At 37.9% G+C, this 19,633-nt stretch overlaps 3 protein-coding genes and 1 long non-coding RNA gene across 5 annotated transcripts; 2 read left to right on the top strand and 2 right to left on the bottom strand.

Annotated features, from left to right (window-relative positions):
* The first annotated feature begins 2,857 nt into the window (after positions 1-2,857).
* Positions 2,858-9,401, top strand: LOC144468969 (pyrokinin-1 receptor). 2 transcript variants are annotated; one of them, XM_078178800.1, is made up of 5 exons: positions 2,858-4,021; positions 5,286-6,567; positions 7,203-7,609; positions 7,879-8,099; positions 8,428-9,401. In XM_078178800.1, the coding sequence occupies exons 2-5, from the start codon at positions 6,086-6,088 to the stop codon at positions 8,671-8,673; spliced, it is 1,356 nt and encodes a 451-aa protein (XP_078034926.1). In that variant the 5' UTR covers positions 2,858-4,021; positions 5,286-6,085; the 3' UTR covers positions 8,674-9,401. The 2 variants fall into 2 exon arrangements, with proteins under 2 accessions (XP_078034926.1, XP_078034934.1); XM_078178808.1 differs by having other exon boundaries at positions 8,440-9,401.
* On the bottom strand, positions 9,274-17,237 carry LOC144470457 (uncharacterized). The gene is made up of 10 exons (XM_078181634.1): positions 16,510-17,237; positions 15,381-15,541; positions 14,525-14,661; positions 13,977-14,144; positions 13,569-13,878; positions 13,390-13,411; positions 10,885-11,020; positions 10,556-10,723; positions 9,985-10,124; positions 9,274-9,685 (listed from the first exon to the last, which is right to left on the bottom strand). The coding sequence occupies exons 3-10, from the start codon at positions 14,655-14,657 to the stop codon at positions 9,518-9,520; spliced, it is 1,245 nt and encodes a 414-aa protein (XP_078037760.1). The 5' UTR covers positions 14,658-14,661; positions 15,381-15,541; positions 16,510-17,237; the 3' UTR covers positions 9,274-9,517.
* Positions 17,189-19,568, top strand: LOC144468992 (odorant receptor 10-like). Its single transcript, XM_078178832.1, has 6 exons — positions 17,189-17,677; positions 17,770-18,022; positions 18,405-18,505; positions 18,644-18,988; positions 19,057-19,332; positions 19,430-19,568. Exons 1-6 carry the CDS (start codon positions 17,489-17,491, stop codon positions 19,490-19,492), a joined length of 1,227 nt encoding a protein of 408 aa, XP_078034958.1. The 5' UTR covers positions 17,189-17,488; the 3' UTR covers positions 19,493-19,568.
* LOC144469104 (uncharacterized) lies at positions 18,761-19,448 on the bottom strand. Its single transcript, XR_013493914.1, has 3 exons — positions 19,327-19,448; positions 19,013-19,230; positions 18,761-18,891 (listed from the first exon to the last, which is right to left on the bottom strand). It is a non-coding gene; the product is annotated as an uncharacterized LOC144469104 (long non-coding RNA).
* Positions 19,569-19,633: the final 65 nt, after the last annotated feature.

The raw sequence follows: 19,633 nt of genomic DNA on the forward strand, positions 1-19,633 counted from the left end.
ATCTCTTGGAGAAGAATGAAAAAAACGATATTGATATAGTTCACCGTCGTTACTGGGAAGTTGGCCTGCTAAAAGCGTTCTCTATTGTATCTATTTACTATTCAAATAATAATTATTCAAATAAATATGGTTTACTGCAATTTAAAATTGTGTCCATTTAATCAAGCCCATGTTGTTTTTAAACAATAGTTTAAGAACGTGTTGGTATTATTCTTGTTGAATAATACGCCCTATATTGTCGATAAAAAAGGGAGAAATATAATTATCTTTGAATGTTCGTTAAATAAAGTCGAATACATGATATTCCAAAATCCTACATTCTGGAAAGTGTAATGTACTTTTTCAAAAGTGCGTATGGCTATCTATTACGATAAAAGTACAAATAAAACCATACTTACTATATAAAAAGCTTTATTCGCTAAATAATGGTTTAATGAAAGTTGTGAAAATGCTTTGCTGATAATGGTGTGTAAAATAACTGAAAAAATATCGGTAATTATTAAACGTGAGCAGGGTATCGTCCGTCCAAGGGTCCTCGATTTTGCAGTTAATTTTCGGAGTGCTGCCACCTACGCCAGCTGCAAGCTTGAACAAACTAAAATTCAATATGGTGGTTTAGAAGCGGTAATTTAAATTCTGAATTCTATAGCCAGAATATATGAAGGAAGTATCAGTTGAATTGCTTTTTAATAGTTGGCTATCGTTCTTTATTAATTATATTTAATAGAAAGTACAAAACAACGAAAGCGTAAATCAGTGTTCTAAGATTTCAAAAAATTCCATCTCTGTTATTGATTAAAACAAACTTAGAATTCGTATTACTAATATATTATACATGTATAAAGCGTAATCATTTTCGTGGACAATTGCGTGAGCAAATTATTTCTATGCATTATTTAATTAATTATGATAATTGTTTAGCCCCCAACGCCCTATTAAAAAGTTATTTCACATCACTCACTTTATCTGTTATTGTCACTAAGAAACTAAATGGCAAAATAGCCAAGGGGTTGCTTGACCATATTTTTAACAAACGGAATTGTTATAACTATTAAGAAGCCAGATATAAGAAATGTATTAGTGAAAGAAATTCGGTTGAATAATAGGCAGTATGAAAATCATTGTTGACGGTTAGTTCCAGGTAAATGTTCATCGCTATGTTATTGTTCAATCAGTCAGCGCGTCCTTGTCGTTGAAAGTAAACGTATTTCGTAATGTGCTCGTCGCGAATATTCTCGCGAAGTGCTCTCAACCATTGGACTTCTATGGATTACTGCTGGCCTTTGGTCCACCCTGTGGTCACTAGTGACCATCGTAATGATCAGTAGTGCTCATTTAAGTGGGTTATTCAAGTAGTTATCAGCGTTCGTCCTAGTGGTGATGTCTGGTCATCCTAGGGATCACTTCTAGTCATCCTAGTGGTCACTTCTGGTCATTTTTCCAAATTTAAGTTGCCTCATATCTATACTTCTTGTTGCTTTTTCTTCTGCTGCCTTCCTTTGCTGTTGCTGCTGCTTCCCGAGCCAACGTCTCATCAAAATGTGAGTCGCACCCTCTTCATTTCTAAGTAGCATTCTCATCATTACGAGTACAGTGTCTTACGTATGTGCATTGTTAATTTTTCACTGTACTCGCTGCAGTAATAATAATAATTGTAGTAGTAGTAGTAGCAGTATTTAGGTTGACTTTGCAGCCCCAACGATCAGTCCCAAATTAGTTATTTGTTAAAACGTTAATAAATAAGCGAAACATGCGTTTGTAAAAAAAGGAACCATAACGAATTCAGGTTTCGTTCTGGCTCCCTTTAGGGTCTCCAATCACAGCAACCTCCACGTGGTGAGACTCGGGCAATCGATGTAATTACCTTCTTGATAATTTGGACAATTCCTCCTTCATTCAATAATAGATTCGAAAGGGATAATTACAACGAGCTAATGGCTGTCAATAATTGCACGATAATTATAATGTACGTAGATAATTATAATAGAAAATTTCTCTTTCACTGTCTGAAACGCGTAATTACGAATTTTGAGCGCGAGAGAAAATCGTGCGATAAGAAAATTATGTGGGCGTATTTCGAAACACCAGTTTGGTAACGAAAGCCGAGACCTTTTGTGTTTCGTTCCGGGCAGTTTCGAACAGCGTTCGATCTAAAAGAGGTGCGGGTTAGGGTTTCGCCAAGTTTTGAAAGTTTGCGGTATTCGAACTTCTTAATCCCCGTAGTTTATCAGACGGGAACCGAACCACGCTGGAAATAGTCAAATACCATTGGACGGGGGCGCGGCGAGGCGGACAGTACGGCCTCGCGGGACAAAAATATAAAATCCAAGTATTTCTTTTGGATGCTCTATCTTGATATTATTTTTATAATCATTTAGAATAGTGAATAGTGATACTACAGTATTTCCTAAGCAATTTTCGTTTTTAATGACAACGTTATCGCTCAACCGCGTTGTGCAGCAGTAAAAGATGTATAAAACTTTGCAAACCGAAGCATGAAAGTTTTTCATATTCTTATAAACCAACAAACAATAAATTACAAACTCTTTTAATTACAGAATATTTTGTACCCTCTTTTGGGACATATTAGCTTGACACTGAAAATAATCGAGCTTTATCTAAATAACGATTTATATTCCACTTACTTTTTGCATGCACATATATGCACGTCATTTCCATAAACATATCACAATGTCGAAGGTTCCGATATTGTTTTGCGAGAATATTTGAATTTTATATTTTTGACCCGCGAGGCCGTGCCGCGCTGCATTGTGCGGCGGCGCGACGCGTCGACGCGTGCGAATCAATCCGCTCCGGGGATGATTAAACACGCTTCTAGGATCAGACATGTACCCAGTATAGCGAGGAGACAGACCCAGGTCGGAAGATAACCGAAAGGACTCAGTCGTGGATGAACCGCGGGATGAACGAGTCGGGTGGTTGAAGTTCGAAGGATCCAGTGCGCGGCGCGGAACTTCGATCTAGGAAAGATACAAAATTTCAGGGCTGGCGATCAGAGTAGCTTTGTTAACCATGTCGAACGAACTTCGATACCTGTTGCACGTAATTAGTGAAAATCCATTAGTGGCGTAGACACTCGATTGTAAAAATTCAGAAAATTAGTGGACGATCGAAACGTTGCAAACAATTCGGTGAAGTTGGAAGTGTCGATTTTATACGGGCGGATTATTAGCTTGCGGTACCAGGTGACCGGAAGGAAGTTCAAAATAACTTTAGTACTGCATTTCGCGTTTTGATAAACAATATTCGAGCCTGGAGCGGTAACAGAAAATTTGAGGAAGGCGGCGGCATGCCGCCACGCGAAATTCAGAGCAGTGTGGTATACAATGTTCTCAAAGTAAACGATTTAAAAAATCGAGGAACGTTGTTTTTGAATGGTGGCATATTTTCGGAAGAAAAATAAGCACGATTCCCGAAGTCGAGACCGATGGCATCGATCTTTTTGATGGATAACAAGAATCGACGCGTGTGTATTTACCGAAATCAACGCTTCGCTTGAAGGAGTACAATCTTGTAAAAATATGCCGTAGAGTGTTATCGAAATAAATCGATCTGTCGTTAAGCGCGTTACAACATACAACAAGAGCTGGTCAGTTGAAAACCAGATTAATCTCGCCGGGGATTGTTTATAAAATAGTCGCTCAATGAAACGAGGGATCTCGTTTGTTCGAGTTCCGATCGTTTTCTCGAACATCGTGAGAAATCTGTAGGACTTGTCTGCTAAACTGTCGGCTTATTATTTATGTATAATGTTATGGACAGCAGCTAATTGTTTAACGTAATTAACGCGTAGCCGTGTTCGAGATATATCGGTATAATTAAATGACGTTAAGCGACGGTATTATGCTGGGTGTCGGAAAGGCGCAGACATCTGTTCTAGATGAGGAGACTCCGCAGTTTAATTGGATCACGCCCGGCGCAATAAATAAAGCGATCCGTGTGATCGGACTAATCATTGCGGATAGATCGGTTGAAACACGGGCTGGAAACATTTTGAAAGGTATTAATAGCTTGATCGTTCGACGAGCAGAACACGATGGTCGAGTTAGGCTTGTCTGTGCACCGCGGTGGTTCTTGGTAGCGTCTATTTTGATGGGAATTGGTGCGACATGTGAGGGAATTGGACGATTGTTATGTCGGCAGATATAAATTGATGGGATATATGTGCCAACAGCGATCAATTAATTCGGTCGTCGATGGCATTCGATATTTTATCATAATTTCAATTTAACGCGTTAACGCGATCAGGCATTGAAGAAATTAGTTCATCGTTTAAGAACTAGATCAGTATTGCAGTCAGGTATTTGTTTGAGAAAATCTAGACTACACAAATTGTTAAAAAACACGCTTTTAGAAATTGCTTAACTAGATAGAGGTTACTTATGTCTTAATCGAAGACTGTTTAAATTTTCGATTAAGTATAGACGCGATGATTTTGTATAATATTTATCAAAGTGCGTCACTCGTAAACGATTCCATAAACGATCTAGCTGAAACTAGATCGGATCGGAAATTAATTGCAACGATAGATCTTACAATTTTGCGCAATCAGTGGGGAAGAGAACGATGAAGTGGACATTGTATTACATCGACGTAAACATCCAATAATATTGGAATTAATAACCTCGATAATTTTAGCCAGAAATCCTACCTGCGATACGAATAAAATATTCTCTTGACACGTTGCCAGGGAGAAACAATTGTCATTGTTCTTATGTCCACATCCAGTCAATAACTATTGCGGGGAGACATGCATACATCTATAAACATCTCTATACAATCTATCAAAACCTGACGGATTCAGAAAGATGAAGATCAGAACAACCACGGGTTTGATTTTATTTGACAGCGAATATATATATTAATTGTCACAACAATGTGAAGAAGTAGCTCCGACGCGAAGTTGAAATATTCTTGATCGTAGAACCGACTGTCGATTAGCGAAAATAGCGCTGGTCACGAGCCGCCGATAACAGAGACTCGAAGAATAGATCCGATTAAAATAGAAACTACCAATTTCCACGCGCGTACATGTAGTCCAGGGACAAATATGTATATGGATGCTTTTTAATACGGTATAATTGTTTTAAAACTGGATTAAATGACTTAACGGAAGTCTTGTAATTACTTTATCATCTAAGAAAATCAAATTGAAGTCATTTAATCCAGTTCCATAAAAGCTGTAGCGTTTTAAAGGGTGTCCGTACACGATCCTCCCTTTGTCTATATTGGCGCTTGAATTTATCTGATTCCTGAATTTGCAGTTCGAAGATGCGATCGGAACAGACGTCGTTTTTCGCGGGCTGACAGCGAATCCGGCGTTGCAGGCTCGGATTTGTAATAAACTCATCGCGTCTTGGCTATCTTCTATTAATATGTCCCCCAGGAGAACAATTTCTATTCGTCAGCTGGAGCAGATGATTTTTCGTGGAGGCGTTCCGGTTGACGCGATCTATTTTCGAGATCTCGTATTGATCCCGAGACTCTCTCGGACCGGCCACATTGTTTAGCAACACTTAACGAGCCGTGTTCCCTCGTTCATCCACTTCTCGTCCGTTTCTCATCCCGCCTCACGTCCTGTTTTCGCCTGGTCTCTGACACACGGTAGTAGTCGCCGTCGAGTTGTAGACGAACCTTGGACAAATAGCTTTTCAAACATCGGGATCGTTCACGCGGCGGGCAAAAAGGACTTGGACGAAGGGCTAATCGATCGATCGACGCCGCGATCGAACAGGTTGAAGTTAAGTTGATCACCGGCGTGGGCGTGTCTGGTACATTACACGAGTCACCGACCGAAGATGATGTTCTTCGGACAGAGTTGGAGTAATCGTCGCTATCGGACGGTCAACGAATAAATTCGTTTCGAATCGTCTCCGTTAAGGACCGAGCGTAAGCTCCAGGGTTCCACGACGATAAAGCCGAAGGAGGGTGCCGAGTGCAACGAATTCCGTCGTTAGGAGTTAAATCCTAGCTAGTCATTGACCCGGAGCCGGCCGGCCGGCCGCTGTCGTCTAATCCTCGAGGACGGTTTCCACGTTAACAAGTATCCAGTGAAGTCGGTAAGATGATCTCGGGAGGTCTGAACGCGTCCGGGGATCTCGAGGGGCCGATGCGGTCGTCCGTGCAATACGATCCAACGAGGGAGGACCCGGTGATCCCCGACACGGGATTCAAGAACCATTCGAGCTTGATTGTCGCGTTCCTGCAACAGGAGGACTCGTCGACGAGACGCGACCCGCTCTACATTGTGCTGCCGATCACGGTGATATACACGGTGATCTTCTTCACCGGTCTGATCGGCAACGTGTCGACGTGCGTCGTGATCGCCCGCAACAAATCGATGCATACCGCCACCAATTACTACTTGTTCAGCCTGGCCGTCTCTGATTTACTGCTGCTGCTGTCCGGTCTGCCCCAGGAAATATACTACATATGGTCCCGTTTCCCGTACGTGTTCGGCGAGGCTTTCTGCATTATTCAGGGATTCGCCGCGGAGACGTCCGCGAACGCCACCGTGCTGACTATCACCGCGTTCACCGTCGAAAGGTTCGTAAACGACTTTGAATTACTGGCCGGAACGGACGCGCACGATTTCAACCCCCGCGCGCGCGCGCGCCGTCAAGACTAATAGCGTAATACCGGCATGGTGGAATAATGGGTGCAGCCGATATAGAGCGGTCCGGGATTTCGAGAACGCGCCCCCGTCACGCTTGACACCGGGGGGAGGACTGTAAGAAATGTTTTTGCCGATGGTACCTTTTAACCTTTAACTCCTAGCGAGAGAGAGAGAGCTCTGCGTGACTGTCTCCGTGACGTTTCAAACTCTGAACGATCTAATCATATGTCTTACTCGTTACTGAAATTTATACAAGTTCCGTTCTAAAATTATTCCCCGATCACCTTTTAAAGAGCAGTAACCTTTTCAAAATGCAACGATACAGGCGCCGATGAAAATGCGGTTTGTACTGAATTACCGGGCATGGAAAGGGGAAAAATTATCGTGGAAAACGCGATGATAAGTTTTATCGGAGAAAACCTTTCGAACATCGAACTAAATCCTCGTTCTCGGTAAAACTGTTCAGGAGGAATTAAATAGAGCGGAAGTGTGGCGCGTCGGCCTTTCCGATATTTACCGAAAGAAATATCCGACTTGGACGCTCGAGTCTCTTTGTTTTTTTTAGGTACGTCGCCATCTGTTATCCCATCATCTCCCACACAATGTCGAAGTTGTCCAGGGCGGTTAAATTTGTCATCGCGATTTGGGTGGTGGCACTGTGTTTGGCTGTGCCGCAAGCGATCCAGTTCGGTATCGTTTACGAGTACAGCAACGGATCGGTCATCTTGGACAGCGCCAGGTGCTCGGTCAAATCCGTTCTGATCGAGCACGCCTTTCAAATATCGACCATGCTGTTCTTCGTCGTCCCCATGACAATGATCACGATTTTATATATCCTGATCGGCATCCGACTTAGAAGATCGAGACTGCTCACTGGCAACGTCAAGAGAAACCATCTGTCGTCGGGGCTGACGCATTGTGACAGCGGCAGAGGGAAGAGCGCCGCACAAAGAAACGTTATTCATATGTTGGGTAAGCAGGCGTTCGTGTCTCAAAAGTCTGTCGACCTGATTCGCCAATTCCACCCTTTTTATTTTATCTTGAACACGCAAGACGCAGTCACGGTAAAGCACGGTTGAATTTACGTCGATTCGGGGGCGATTCAAATTCTCGCGTACTGCGCCGAACATCTTTTAATCTATTTGCAAATTAAACGAATTCCGTATATGTACCTGTATAAAATTGGCATAATATAGATAGATTAAAGATTCGGTAAAAACTAGAACCATGTTTCTTTGCAGTCGCGGTAGTTGTGGCGTTTTTCATATGCTGGGCACCGTTTCATGCTCAAAGACTCTTGGCCGTCTATGGCGCGCAAACCAACAAGGAGGAACCGGAGGATGCGTTAGTGATAGTTTACACGATTCTAACGTACGTCTCCGGAATATTTTATTATCTCTCCACCACGGTGAATCCAGTTCTGTACAACATCATGTCCAACAAATTTAGGGAAGCATTCAAGGTATGTTGTCCACTCATATTTTTCTCGTAAGCGAGCGATGTACTAATAGCATATTTTCTTCGTATTCGCGCTTGCAATTTCATTTGTGCGCGTTTCAATTAATACACGTATATGTAAATTACAAACGAATCTATAGTCACTCGTGAACGTCTGTGTATTCAAATATGAAGTACTGCATACTGAACTGCCCAATTTAGGGGGTGGGCGAAGGGGGATGTTAAGATTTAATCGCGTAGGTCGTCGGAATTAGTTTAATCGAATACCAATTTTCTTTCAACCAATATAAAACTATTTTGAACGGAAAGTATGCGAGTTGCACGAATTGAAGCTTACATTCCAGTCGATGCTGTCTAATCATTGCGGCCGGAAGTCGGTCCCCACGCAGACAACATACAGTAGCCTCTCGCGATATCCAAGGTCTATTATCAAGCAGGCGGATGATCGTCAGAACTCACAGTCCATATCCGTCAGTGACGACAACCATAAGGTGACGGGCACCGGATGGTCGACAATCTACACCGAATTGAACAGCCTGTCGGTAACGAAGGAACAAGAGAATCAATCCGTTTTCTGATGACCATCCATCAACGTGGCTGATAACGCCGTAGCCTGTGTCAACGAGTGCTTACCAAACACATTAACGATCGACTTATTTATTCGGTGTTTAACACGTGGTATGCTTTATTTATTTCACACAAAAATCCGTGGTCTAGTCATAAAGCGGCGCGGTGAAGTGGATGTAATTAGAAGGCGACGCGCGATACTCTGCGCGTTCAATAACGTTGCAACCCTCGTTGACGACAATTTGCCGTTTCTTATCAATTAATTAAATCGAATTTAACCTAATCCAATTTAACTTAATCTAATCTAATTTGTAACAATCAAGCTAACGTTGCGATATCGATTATATATATATATTTAATATAATCCGACGAAAATTAGGTAATTTCTATCAAGTTCTACTTATTCTTTCCACAATGCTCGACGGTGAATCTATCAATATTATACAACTGGTTTCTTTGATTGTAACCCGTAATATGGAAATCGATACGCCCACTACAAATAACAAGGGCTTACATAAATAAATGTTTCGTTGCGCATTCGCGAATGGGTGTTTGTTCCCTTTATGGTTCGTGTTAGGCAAACATTAAAGTGAATGTGATTTTTAAGGACATTTACTTGCGAACATTATTTATTTTTGTACTTTCGACATACAACTCCATTGTCTCGATTAGTTTGTCCAATCGAACAAAACTAGCGTAACGTTTGTATCGCTATCATATCATATAGAAGATGTGCGAGTGTCTTGTGAAAAAATAAAAAAAACATAAGTGATATATATATATATTATTGAGTAACTTCTTATCTGTCGAGTGCTATGGTCATCTATACTCCACGGTGCTGCATCTGTCTCATTTCTAGAATTGAGTTTTCGGTCGCTTGGCGAGGTAAGACTTGATGTTGGGCAGCGCCCTTACTGTCTCCACCAACTTTTGCAATTCAGGATGGTTCTTGTTTACTTCTGTCTCTGTGATGGTAGACATTGTCTCCGCGTACGCGGCCCACAAAAGATCTGGCCAGGTCAACTGTAACGAAAACGAAGATTGATTAAAATGATTATTAAAACCGGAGCTACCGAGAAGCCGCTTCCACCAGAGTGGATAAAATAACTTGTTTCTTGAACGTTAAGAAAAAGAACAATATCATCGATGCATACAGTTTTTATAAACGACGATGTTTTACAAGTATCTTTGATCAACTAAAACAGAATTGGTTTTCATGAAGGAAAAATCGCTGTTATTAACATATTTCAACGCGTGAGGATCGATCAATATGTCCAATTACGGCAACTCGACTGAATAAAAATTTCGATCTTAATAATTACCTTTCCTGCGACGAAATGGCCGCCGTTCTTCTTAACCTGTTCATTGAGTTTGTCAAGATAAACGGGAAGTTTTTGGAAGACAATGTCTTTGAGTTTCGCTTTGAAAGACAGATCTTGTTCCCAGTAGTATACTGAACACGCTATTAAAGGGATAATAAAATGAATATTAAACACTAGAATTATCAGCTTTTCAATGTCTAAGTTAAGTCTAGAACAAGTAGTTTAACATTTCTTGTTAATAATGAACTCCAGAGAGGTCGTACGATCGCGTTAATCAAGGTAGCTTTTATGTTATCTCCAGGTAACATAGTTATCCATATCAAACCATTTATTTAAAAATCCTCGATCCTTTATCTTTGATTTTTAAGGATCCACTAGACATCTGTCGTTAAGTGAAGGGCTTACATACAGTACAGTATAGTTCACAAGCGCAGAGTAACGATAGTACGTAACATAGCTAGAGAAAAGCTGTTTAAAATAATTAAATTAACAATATATTTCAAAGTCAAGTGCAAGAGCAATAAATACGATAAAATTAATATATAGTAGTCTATAACACTAGAACACGTACCCTGTCTCAAATCATCCATAGTATCGACGGTGGCGTCGATTAGGAAATTTTCATAATCGTTAGCACCATAGAGATTATTCTGTTTGGCAATAAAACGACAAATTGCCTTCGACTGGTACAAAACCTTGCCGTCGACTTCCAAAACTGGTAATTGACCCATTGGCATTTCTGCAACGATTTTATATAATTTTATCTCTTTTGCTATTTTTACGTGCGAAATGATCACAATATTTTTCTTTGCACTCTCTATAGTTCTATTTTTGAATATATACTATGAACTATTTTTTAATATATATTATGAACATTTTTGTATGTATATATGTACTCACGAGATTTTATTTCCGGCCAATCTTCAAATTCGATTCTCTTGTCTTCGAATGGAATGCCGCTTTGGTGCAACAAAAATCTTATCGGCTCGCCAAGGCCGGTTATGTTGAAGTATGTCAACTTGTAGGACGGCATTGTCTACATTTAAATGGAATTTGATTAAAACTTCTATCTGTTTCAATATTCCCATAATTAAACTACTATTAATCACGCGACATTGTCTCGATATGTGCCTCATCATTTTTATTAGACTGTTCCCACTTCATACACATAGTGAGTTTAAAAATCGTAAGTGTATTTCAACTGGTAACATCCTTGAAATTGCACAATACATGTACAACATAATATTCCGCGCAATCATTCTAAAATTAAGTGCCTCCTACGTAACGCACCATAAAGTAGTGTTAGACATATTTGGAATGAATATTTTTCTATTTTTCATTTGTTTTTCTACTTTTCATTTGTTCCAACCAAGTAAAGAAATTTCGTACAGATTCTTTTTTTAGTACGAGGAAACATCCCAGTGTTGAAGAATACCTTCGACATGAATCAAATTCCGCACGATCATACTTGGAATGTTTCGCACGTTCCTTTTCCAATGTCATCGTGTATCTAACAACGTTGCAACCGTTCACACAGACTGCATAGTGCATTAGTATCAGCAATTATTGTTGCGTGTGCAACGGGAGGAGGAACCGCCCGTTCGAGAGATTGACGCGGCTTTAATAAGTTATGTAACAGACAATACGATACTCTAGAATATTCTGAAAGGTACCCGCATTCGAGAATTTGCAACCCACATAAATAAATAAATGAATAAAAAAAAGGATGAACAATTTCATACGTTTACTTTATGTGTATTTATACTGTGGGTGAAGTTGTCAAAAGCTTCCACCACCTTCGATTTCAATGGCCCTGAACTCTATTATAAAGAAAATTATATTTTATTATAATACTATTATATTCTGAACAATTCTTTCTTTATTTATTTAGAGGCATTCGGTCTTGGTTTTCGGGATATTAAGGACAACCTGTGGTTTCTACTACATTGAATCTGCCTTTGCGTACATAACGCGGCGCTGTGTGCGTCTGCTCCCAGCCGCCGGTTCTTCGTTGTTTGCTTTCAAACATGACTACGCATTAGCAAGGAGTATACATAATGGGTTACAAATAGTTACAAAGAATTACATGATAGAAGAGAGGTAAATACGTAATCTAACCTTGTCCCAGCTTCCAAATATGAATCTTATTGAGTATGATGTCGCAACATGTCAAAGCATCGCTTTAAAACAAGATCTAACTATGTTATTTATATTCTCCAAGCATTGATGATGTCATTATTATAAACAATACGAAAGGGGCAGGATTACAATTGTTTCTACAGTTAGTGTTATTAATTTTTGTGCCCCGTTAATTTTTATTTTATAATTACGAAAACAGGTAATCGCTAAACACGGGTTTATATTTTTATAAAAGTATTTAATAAACACAGCCAAGAGCAAAATTGAACTATCATACATGTGCCGCGAATTTGTGCCGCACACATTTTGACGCGAATTTCATTAAATTTTAAAAACGACACATTGGAAGATAGTTTTTAAAAATAATTCTAATGGTAACGCTTTTTAAAATATAAACTTAAATATTTTTACAAATATACTCACAGTAGTTTAGTGAAATGCTGTGACGTATATATAACCTGATACAATGGCTTCTCGCGTGCTACTGATTGTGAATCTGAGTCCAGTCCAGTCGGCTGTTATAAATTATATCCTTGGTCACGTTCGATCCCCACTGCTATAAGTCCGACATGACATGACACACAGTAGACCGAAACGTTGAAACGTTGGACGAGTCTTGAAAACATAAGTAGAAACTTATTAAAAGTGTTACAGAAAACATTTTATGTTACAATCTTCAAGATCACTGATCACGAATTCAATATAAAATTAAATTTTGCATCGACTTTTAATCAATAACAATTAAATTTGTTAATAGAATAATTTACGCACAGTATAATAGTATATTCAGTATTTCAGTATATCACATACAGTGATATACTGAAATAATAAATATGATAAAAAACAATTCCAGTAAGATGAGTACTTGTCATTATAAAAGAGTTATCCAACAATTTTTCTTGCAACTGAACTGCCCCCTTTTGGCAGAAATGCTTACTGTTAAATTCATAACAAATTCCAAGTACCACGCGTTCGCCAGAAATCACAGCTTATTTACTTTCCTACTGTTCTAGTAGGATCTTTCCTTCTGTTGTAGTCCACATTTCATCGTATGATCGCAGATAGTAATCGGCTATTTGCCGAAGATGCACCAGACCGCGGCAGAAGGATGTAAAAATAAACAGTAACTTCTTCTGCTAAACGCACTGTACATCAAAGTAATTTAATTGGGAAAAATGGCTAGTCTCAAATAAAATCAATCAGATTAGTTTATTAAACAAACTGTTTATTTGAATACAAAAGTACAATATAGTTTTAATAGACTACATCTTTGAATATCTCTATGTAGCTATTTTATATATATATGTAGAAGTTAATATCTGCTGTTATAACAATTGTTGAAGGTATAGCAACACGTTGAGTTGTCAAAATCTCAGAGTATTTTCGATATCTTTCTACAGAAACTCCAGTTTTTCAACGTACGAGTCATACTGTACAGTATTTACGCATTCCATTGGGATTCTGGGCGTTTTTCAATCCAGCTCTTGATTGCTGGCACCTTACGGACCTTCTCATTTAGCTGTTTTAAATTGTCAAACTTCTCGATAATATCGGACTTCATCATGAAGTTCAAATATTCGAGAATACTGACGAACGTAATATCAGCCCATGTCAAAGCACCGCCGACGAAGTAGCCACCATTCTTCTTCACTTCAGCGTCTAGGCGTTCCAAGTAGTATGGTACCAGTTCTTTAGCAACTTTCAGTTTCTCTTCCTTTACAGTTTCGTTGGATTCGTAAGCGAACGCCGCAATTTCTGAATGAAAATTATTGGTAATTATTGTCATATTCATATAAAATTCGCTGTATATTAATTATGATAAATATGCTAATAATAATTTATATAATCCATACTAGAACGAAGATCGTGAATAGTGTCAACAATGACGTCGATTTCAAGGGCCTCCCAGTCATTTTTTCCAGCAAGACCAAACTGCTTTGCCAAATAGCGAGAAATAGCTACAGATTGGGCAACTTTCTTGCCATCAACTTCAAGGACAGGAACTTGACCAAATGGCATTTCTGAAAGTATAAAAATATAGTAAAAATTTTAATATAAAATTCATCATTATTTTTATATAATTTTAAGAGTAATTGGCATTATTTTCACACTGTTACTTTGAAAGACATTGATTTCTACAAATATAGATAATTAAATTTAAAAATATAAGTTACCATCAGTCAACTATATTTACAGATATGGTATCATCTACTTCAGTGAATAATATTTGATTGCTATCTGATAGAGAAGTGGAACACTTGCTAAATAGAAACTATTATCTTCCAGATGTAGATAAGAATTGCAATCCCTTATTGATTGAAGAATGGTAAATAATTTAACTATTCATCACTACAACAATTAGTGAAAAAATTAAAATATAAGAATTCAAATTTATTGTTACCAGGTTTAAGTTTGGGCCAGTCTTTTCTTTCAAAACGGTAGTCTTCAAATTCGGCACCTCCATAACTAAGGAGGAATCGAATTGGTTCACCCAAAGCTGATACTGGGAAATAAGTGAGTTTATAAGTCGGCATCTTTCTGTAATGGAAAAAAAATTAGTTCGTTCAGAATCGGCAGAAATTTGAAAATATACATATATAACAAATTACTATTAGTAGATTTTTAGTTTTTTGATCTCTAGTTTTATTCTAAAACCAATTGAGATACCAGATTGAAAATATATACATGTACAATCGTCGTGTATAAACGTATACATCGTATTTTCGCACGAAATGGCTGCCGCTACTATTATCCTAGTTATAATGTAACTAACGTTTATTACTATATTGTTTGTTAGAATGAAACATATTCATTACTGTTGTTAGAAATTATTGGTATCCATTTAAAAATACATAATACTTTAAAGTAACATTAAATCACAGCGACGGTTAATCGTAACAACCGGCCGCTGCGAGAATCCATTTGCAGCATTCTTTCGCCAAGTAGACAGTAAATTGCGCTACATTCCTATGTATTAAAGATCAGTAGCTATTTATGACTCATATTTAATAATCTTGATAATTCCTATAAATTAATCCTTGAATTTAACAAATAAAATACAAATCCTGTACAAAACATTCTAATTTTCAGAATGATCTTTCTCAATGTCAAATAACCGACTCAACCGAGTAGAAGAAATATACGAAGCATAAGTACGTAATGCCGTACAAACAAGGAAAGTAAAGTACAAATTCGGAATAAAAATGTTCTAGACGTCAAAAACGTACGGAACCGATGAAGAATATTAACATACTTACAATGGTTTTCTTAATATCACAACAAGAACGTCAAAGAATAACGGTCAATTCTGATTCTGAATTCTTACTGATTCTGTGATTCCGTGTTGCGAGATTTTAAGAAATATGTACTAGTTCAGCGCCGCGGACGGTAGGGAGGCGAACTAGATGAGGGCGCCACTCTATAAAATAATAAAATGTAAAACTATGGGTTTCACATTTTTGCTGCTTGGTGGCTTGAGCTGCGTAACGTAATTTTCAAATTTAAAACAACATGGCGGGGGCTACTTTTAAGCATATCTAACTTGACTAGAGACTAATCTAATTGGTATAAAATGAGTGGTAATGATAAACGATTACTCAATATTTCATCGTTCTTTGACACATTTCCTATCAATATTTGTTCTGATATCACAATTTTCTTATCGGAGAAGTACCAGGATTAAATGCTAAAGTTTCATGACCCTCTGTTCAATAATTACGTATCCATGTATTCTTTCATACAATTAATTTACAAATATTATAAAGAAAATATTGCATAATATTCCTTTTGTTTATCGGTAACTATAAAGGCGAAACAAGAGAATCAAAAAATCGTGACTGAGTTTTCTGCGATGTCCATTTCCAATCCTAAGATCCGGGACTACTAGGGAGACTTTACTGTAGTTGCTACGAAGAATAAGTTATTTTTCTCTTAGCATAGTAATTTTCACTTGTTTCATGACACCTTTTTATCGTAATTATTGAGATAGCTAGTTTTATAATCATTACAAGTCACTTTGCGTATGAATGATTGTACACTTTTACGGTTTCACTTATCGAATTGATAAGCACGATTCAGATTAGTCATTTCTTGATAGTATTAATGTGTAGCAAATTGCTGTATCTATCAGTAATAATAATCTGATACTATGATATAATTGCACAATATGTTTGTCAAAGCGTTTTTTCTGAATGTCATAATAATGTATTGCATTGCATAAAACTACAAATCACGTAGTAAAAGTGTATGATAAAAAATTATTCGTAATAAAATTATAACATATAAAACATTTTATTTAAATCAACATTTACATATTCTACGTTCTCTAGAATACAATAAACGAAAATGTGCATCAACAAGTAAATTATTTGTGGTAAGATACATTACCCCTTTCCTTTGGAGAATTTTTATCAACTGTCGAAGATTTTATTGTCATTTTTCAATGTATTTGCAACTATTCGCTACTTCCGTGTTCTTTCCTCGACAGATTGCCGTAGACTGCGTCGTTTGTTCCAAGAAAACTGCCTCGGGAGGCGATATACGATGGCCTTTCATCATCGACAAACATCTGTTGTTTTTTCGATTGTCCCTTGCATAATTCAGAGCCCCTATAAATCATTTCGAGGGGAATATCAATTGGTCTCGGACGTGATCACAGACCAAAGATCGAACGAAACCAATAACTTCCCGTAGAAATTGTTGAGTGAGTACTATGTAATACTCGAAGTTCCGATTAACTTCGGCACTTCTATATTTTAGTACAAAAATGTTTTCAGCTACGGTATTTCAGCTACAGATTCCACTTCGATATTTCCAAGTACATATCCAGTCGAGCACTGTTCCATCGTGATGTGGTGCATTAAATTCTTCAGTATTTAATTATCGGTAATGTACAATTCCGAATTAAAAATGTGCATCTGCAAAGAAAAAATATTAACAAGAAAAAATGTCTCAAGAAATTAAAATATATGAAAGTATCGTATAATATAATAATTTCATTTCTCCAATTTACGATACGAGAACGCACGCTCCGCCTACGATTAACAGATATCAATTGAGACCAAGGATTGTAAAGAATGTGACGGTAGATTACAGAATCATGAATGAACTACAAGCTTCCAGTTCTCAGAGTGGGAGCAGTAATTGCATCCGTGTGTATAGCACTTATTCATCATAATCGAACTCTGGCATATGTCTGTAATGTTACCATCTCCGCGTTCTAATATTTTAGTATGCTCAATTCCACTACTGTCAGCGATGTGCCGAAGGGTGACAGTCATCAACGAAAAAAGGACCAAATCAGCCGGATACTTGCGTGTAGTCGACCACCTTAAAATTACGAATATTTTCGGTATAATTAAACATCATGCAAAAATTCGACGATATTGCCATAAACTTCACGATCCCATTTCTCAAGTACTTCGGCTTCTGGATGTCAAGTGGACACAATCAGAAAACATTCTATTATTTCGCATTATTTGTTTCGTACATTCAGATGTCTTTTTTTGTACTTGGCACGATGTACGAAATTTTGTTCCATTTTCCGGATTTCACTGTGAGTATCCATTCAGATCTCAGATCCGATAAAGTCTGCCTACTTATCCAATGTATTTATTGTATTGTAGTAATTACTGAATTTATTTATAGACATGGCTCTTCTACGTAATCAATTTCGTATCGACATTTACCAGTTTTTTTAAGCTCAGTGCTATACTTCAACATAAGGAGGATTTTTTTCACTTGATCCTCTATTTGCAAAAGAATTTCTTAAACTCGAGGTACGACGATCACGAGAGGAGTCTGTTAGCGGCTTGCAAGCATACCTCCATGCTTTTTATATGTACCTTCACCTTCTTCACGTATACAACAGCGATTGGCTATCTTTCGGGACCGTTTTTTGGTTAGTCGTTCTTTCAATTATCTTCGTCTGTATCTTTTTCAGTTCACGCTAATACTCGGGTTTTGCTGGTTCGCTGTGACACGATGCAATTCGTCAAGAAACATAACGTGAATTAAGTTTTAAAAGGAAGTTGAGGATCAGGAGTCGGGAGATGAAATTTCCTGCAATCCTACCTATAGTCCTACAATAGTGAATTCTCTCCAATTGTCCCTCAGCTTGTAAACGAAAGTGGACAATTGGGGAATAGAAGGTACGATTATTCCAGGAAAACCCGAGCGTTAGGCGGCAATCTCTCTATACATTTCCGATATGAGCCAGTAGTTCAAAATTCGAGTTGTGCTATAATACTTTTGAATCTTAATTGTTATCGTTGTTATTACAGAAAATATGGGAAGAAATGAATCGGACAGGATGCTAGTTGTATCTGTGTACATGGATGTATTCTCTCTTTCACCGTATTACGAGATTATGTACGTTACCCAGGTACGGTTATTCAATTGTTTATCAGATGAGATAAATAATATTTAATATTAAAAATTTGAAGAATCGTAGATGTATAAAATTCGCTCTTTCAATAATTGTTACTCGAACATTTCTATTTTGTGCTCTGCTGTAGTACAGATCGTTTGCATAGTCAAAATTGCAGTGATCTACCATAGCTACGATAATTGTCTGTGCATCATGAATCTACACGTAGCCACGCAATTTCGTATCTTGCATCACAGACTCGAAAACTTGATGAGCGATTACTGTTCCGGGAAAGTCGTTCAAATCACTTCAAATTCGGATTCGAACGGATCGCATATTGGTGCGGAATATTACACCACTTTCAAGAAATACATCAAACAGCATCAATCTTTAATTGCGTACTGCAAAAAGCTCAACAAAGTGTTTAATATTTATGCATTAGGACAAGTTCTATTGTTTACACTGATATTGTGTCTCGACGCGTATCAAATACTAATGGTTAGTTGTTTTGACCTTACTTACGATTTAAGTTTGAGCAACTAGTAAATATGATCCACGTTTTATAGGCAGGTGTGCCAGCTGCGAGGAAGGTAACTTTTGTGTTTCACATGCTCGGTTGTCTCGCGCAATTGTTAATGTTTACCTACAGTTGCGATGGTTTGATCCGGGAAAGCGTAAAAGTGGCTACATCGGCATATGCGATCCCGTGGTCTCATTTTCCAATGAACAGACCTGGAAAACTGATGCGAGACAACTTGAAATTTCTTCTTCTGAAGTCTACTGAACCTTGTCACATCACCGCCTACAAATTCTTTCCTGTTTCGCTCGAAACTTACACTAAGGTAATCGATGCACTGTCTTTAATAGGAATTTCAAAGAAGGAAAAAGAAATGAATCTTGAGCGGTGTTAACAAGTGTTCATGTTTCTATTTCTTGCAGGTACTAAGTACCGGTGTATCATATTTTACTCTGTTGAAGCAGAGCACTGAATCCAACACGTGAACATGTTTTATTTTTATTGCGTAGAGTACAGACATTTTGTAATTGTTATATAGTTGTATGGGAATCTCAAGAAATTAGTGATAGTTTAATCATCTCGAATAGTGTAATATATTTATAATAAAGTATTACTTTGTTATTATA

The sequence above is a fragment of the Augochlora pura genome, chromosome 1 (assembly GCF_028453695.1).
Source record: "Augochlora pura isolate Apur16 chromosome 1, APUR_v2.2.1, whole genome shotgun sequence".
In the NCBI taxonomy this organism is placed as follows: domain Eukaryota; kingdom Metazoa; phylum Arthropoda; class Insecta; order Hymenoptera; family Halictidae; genus Augochlora; species Augochlora pura.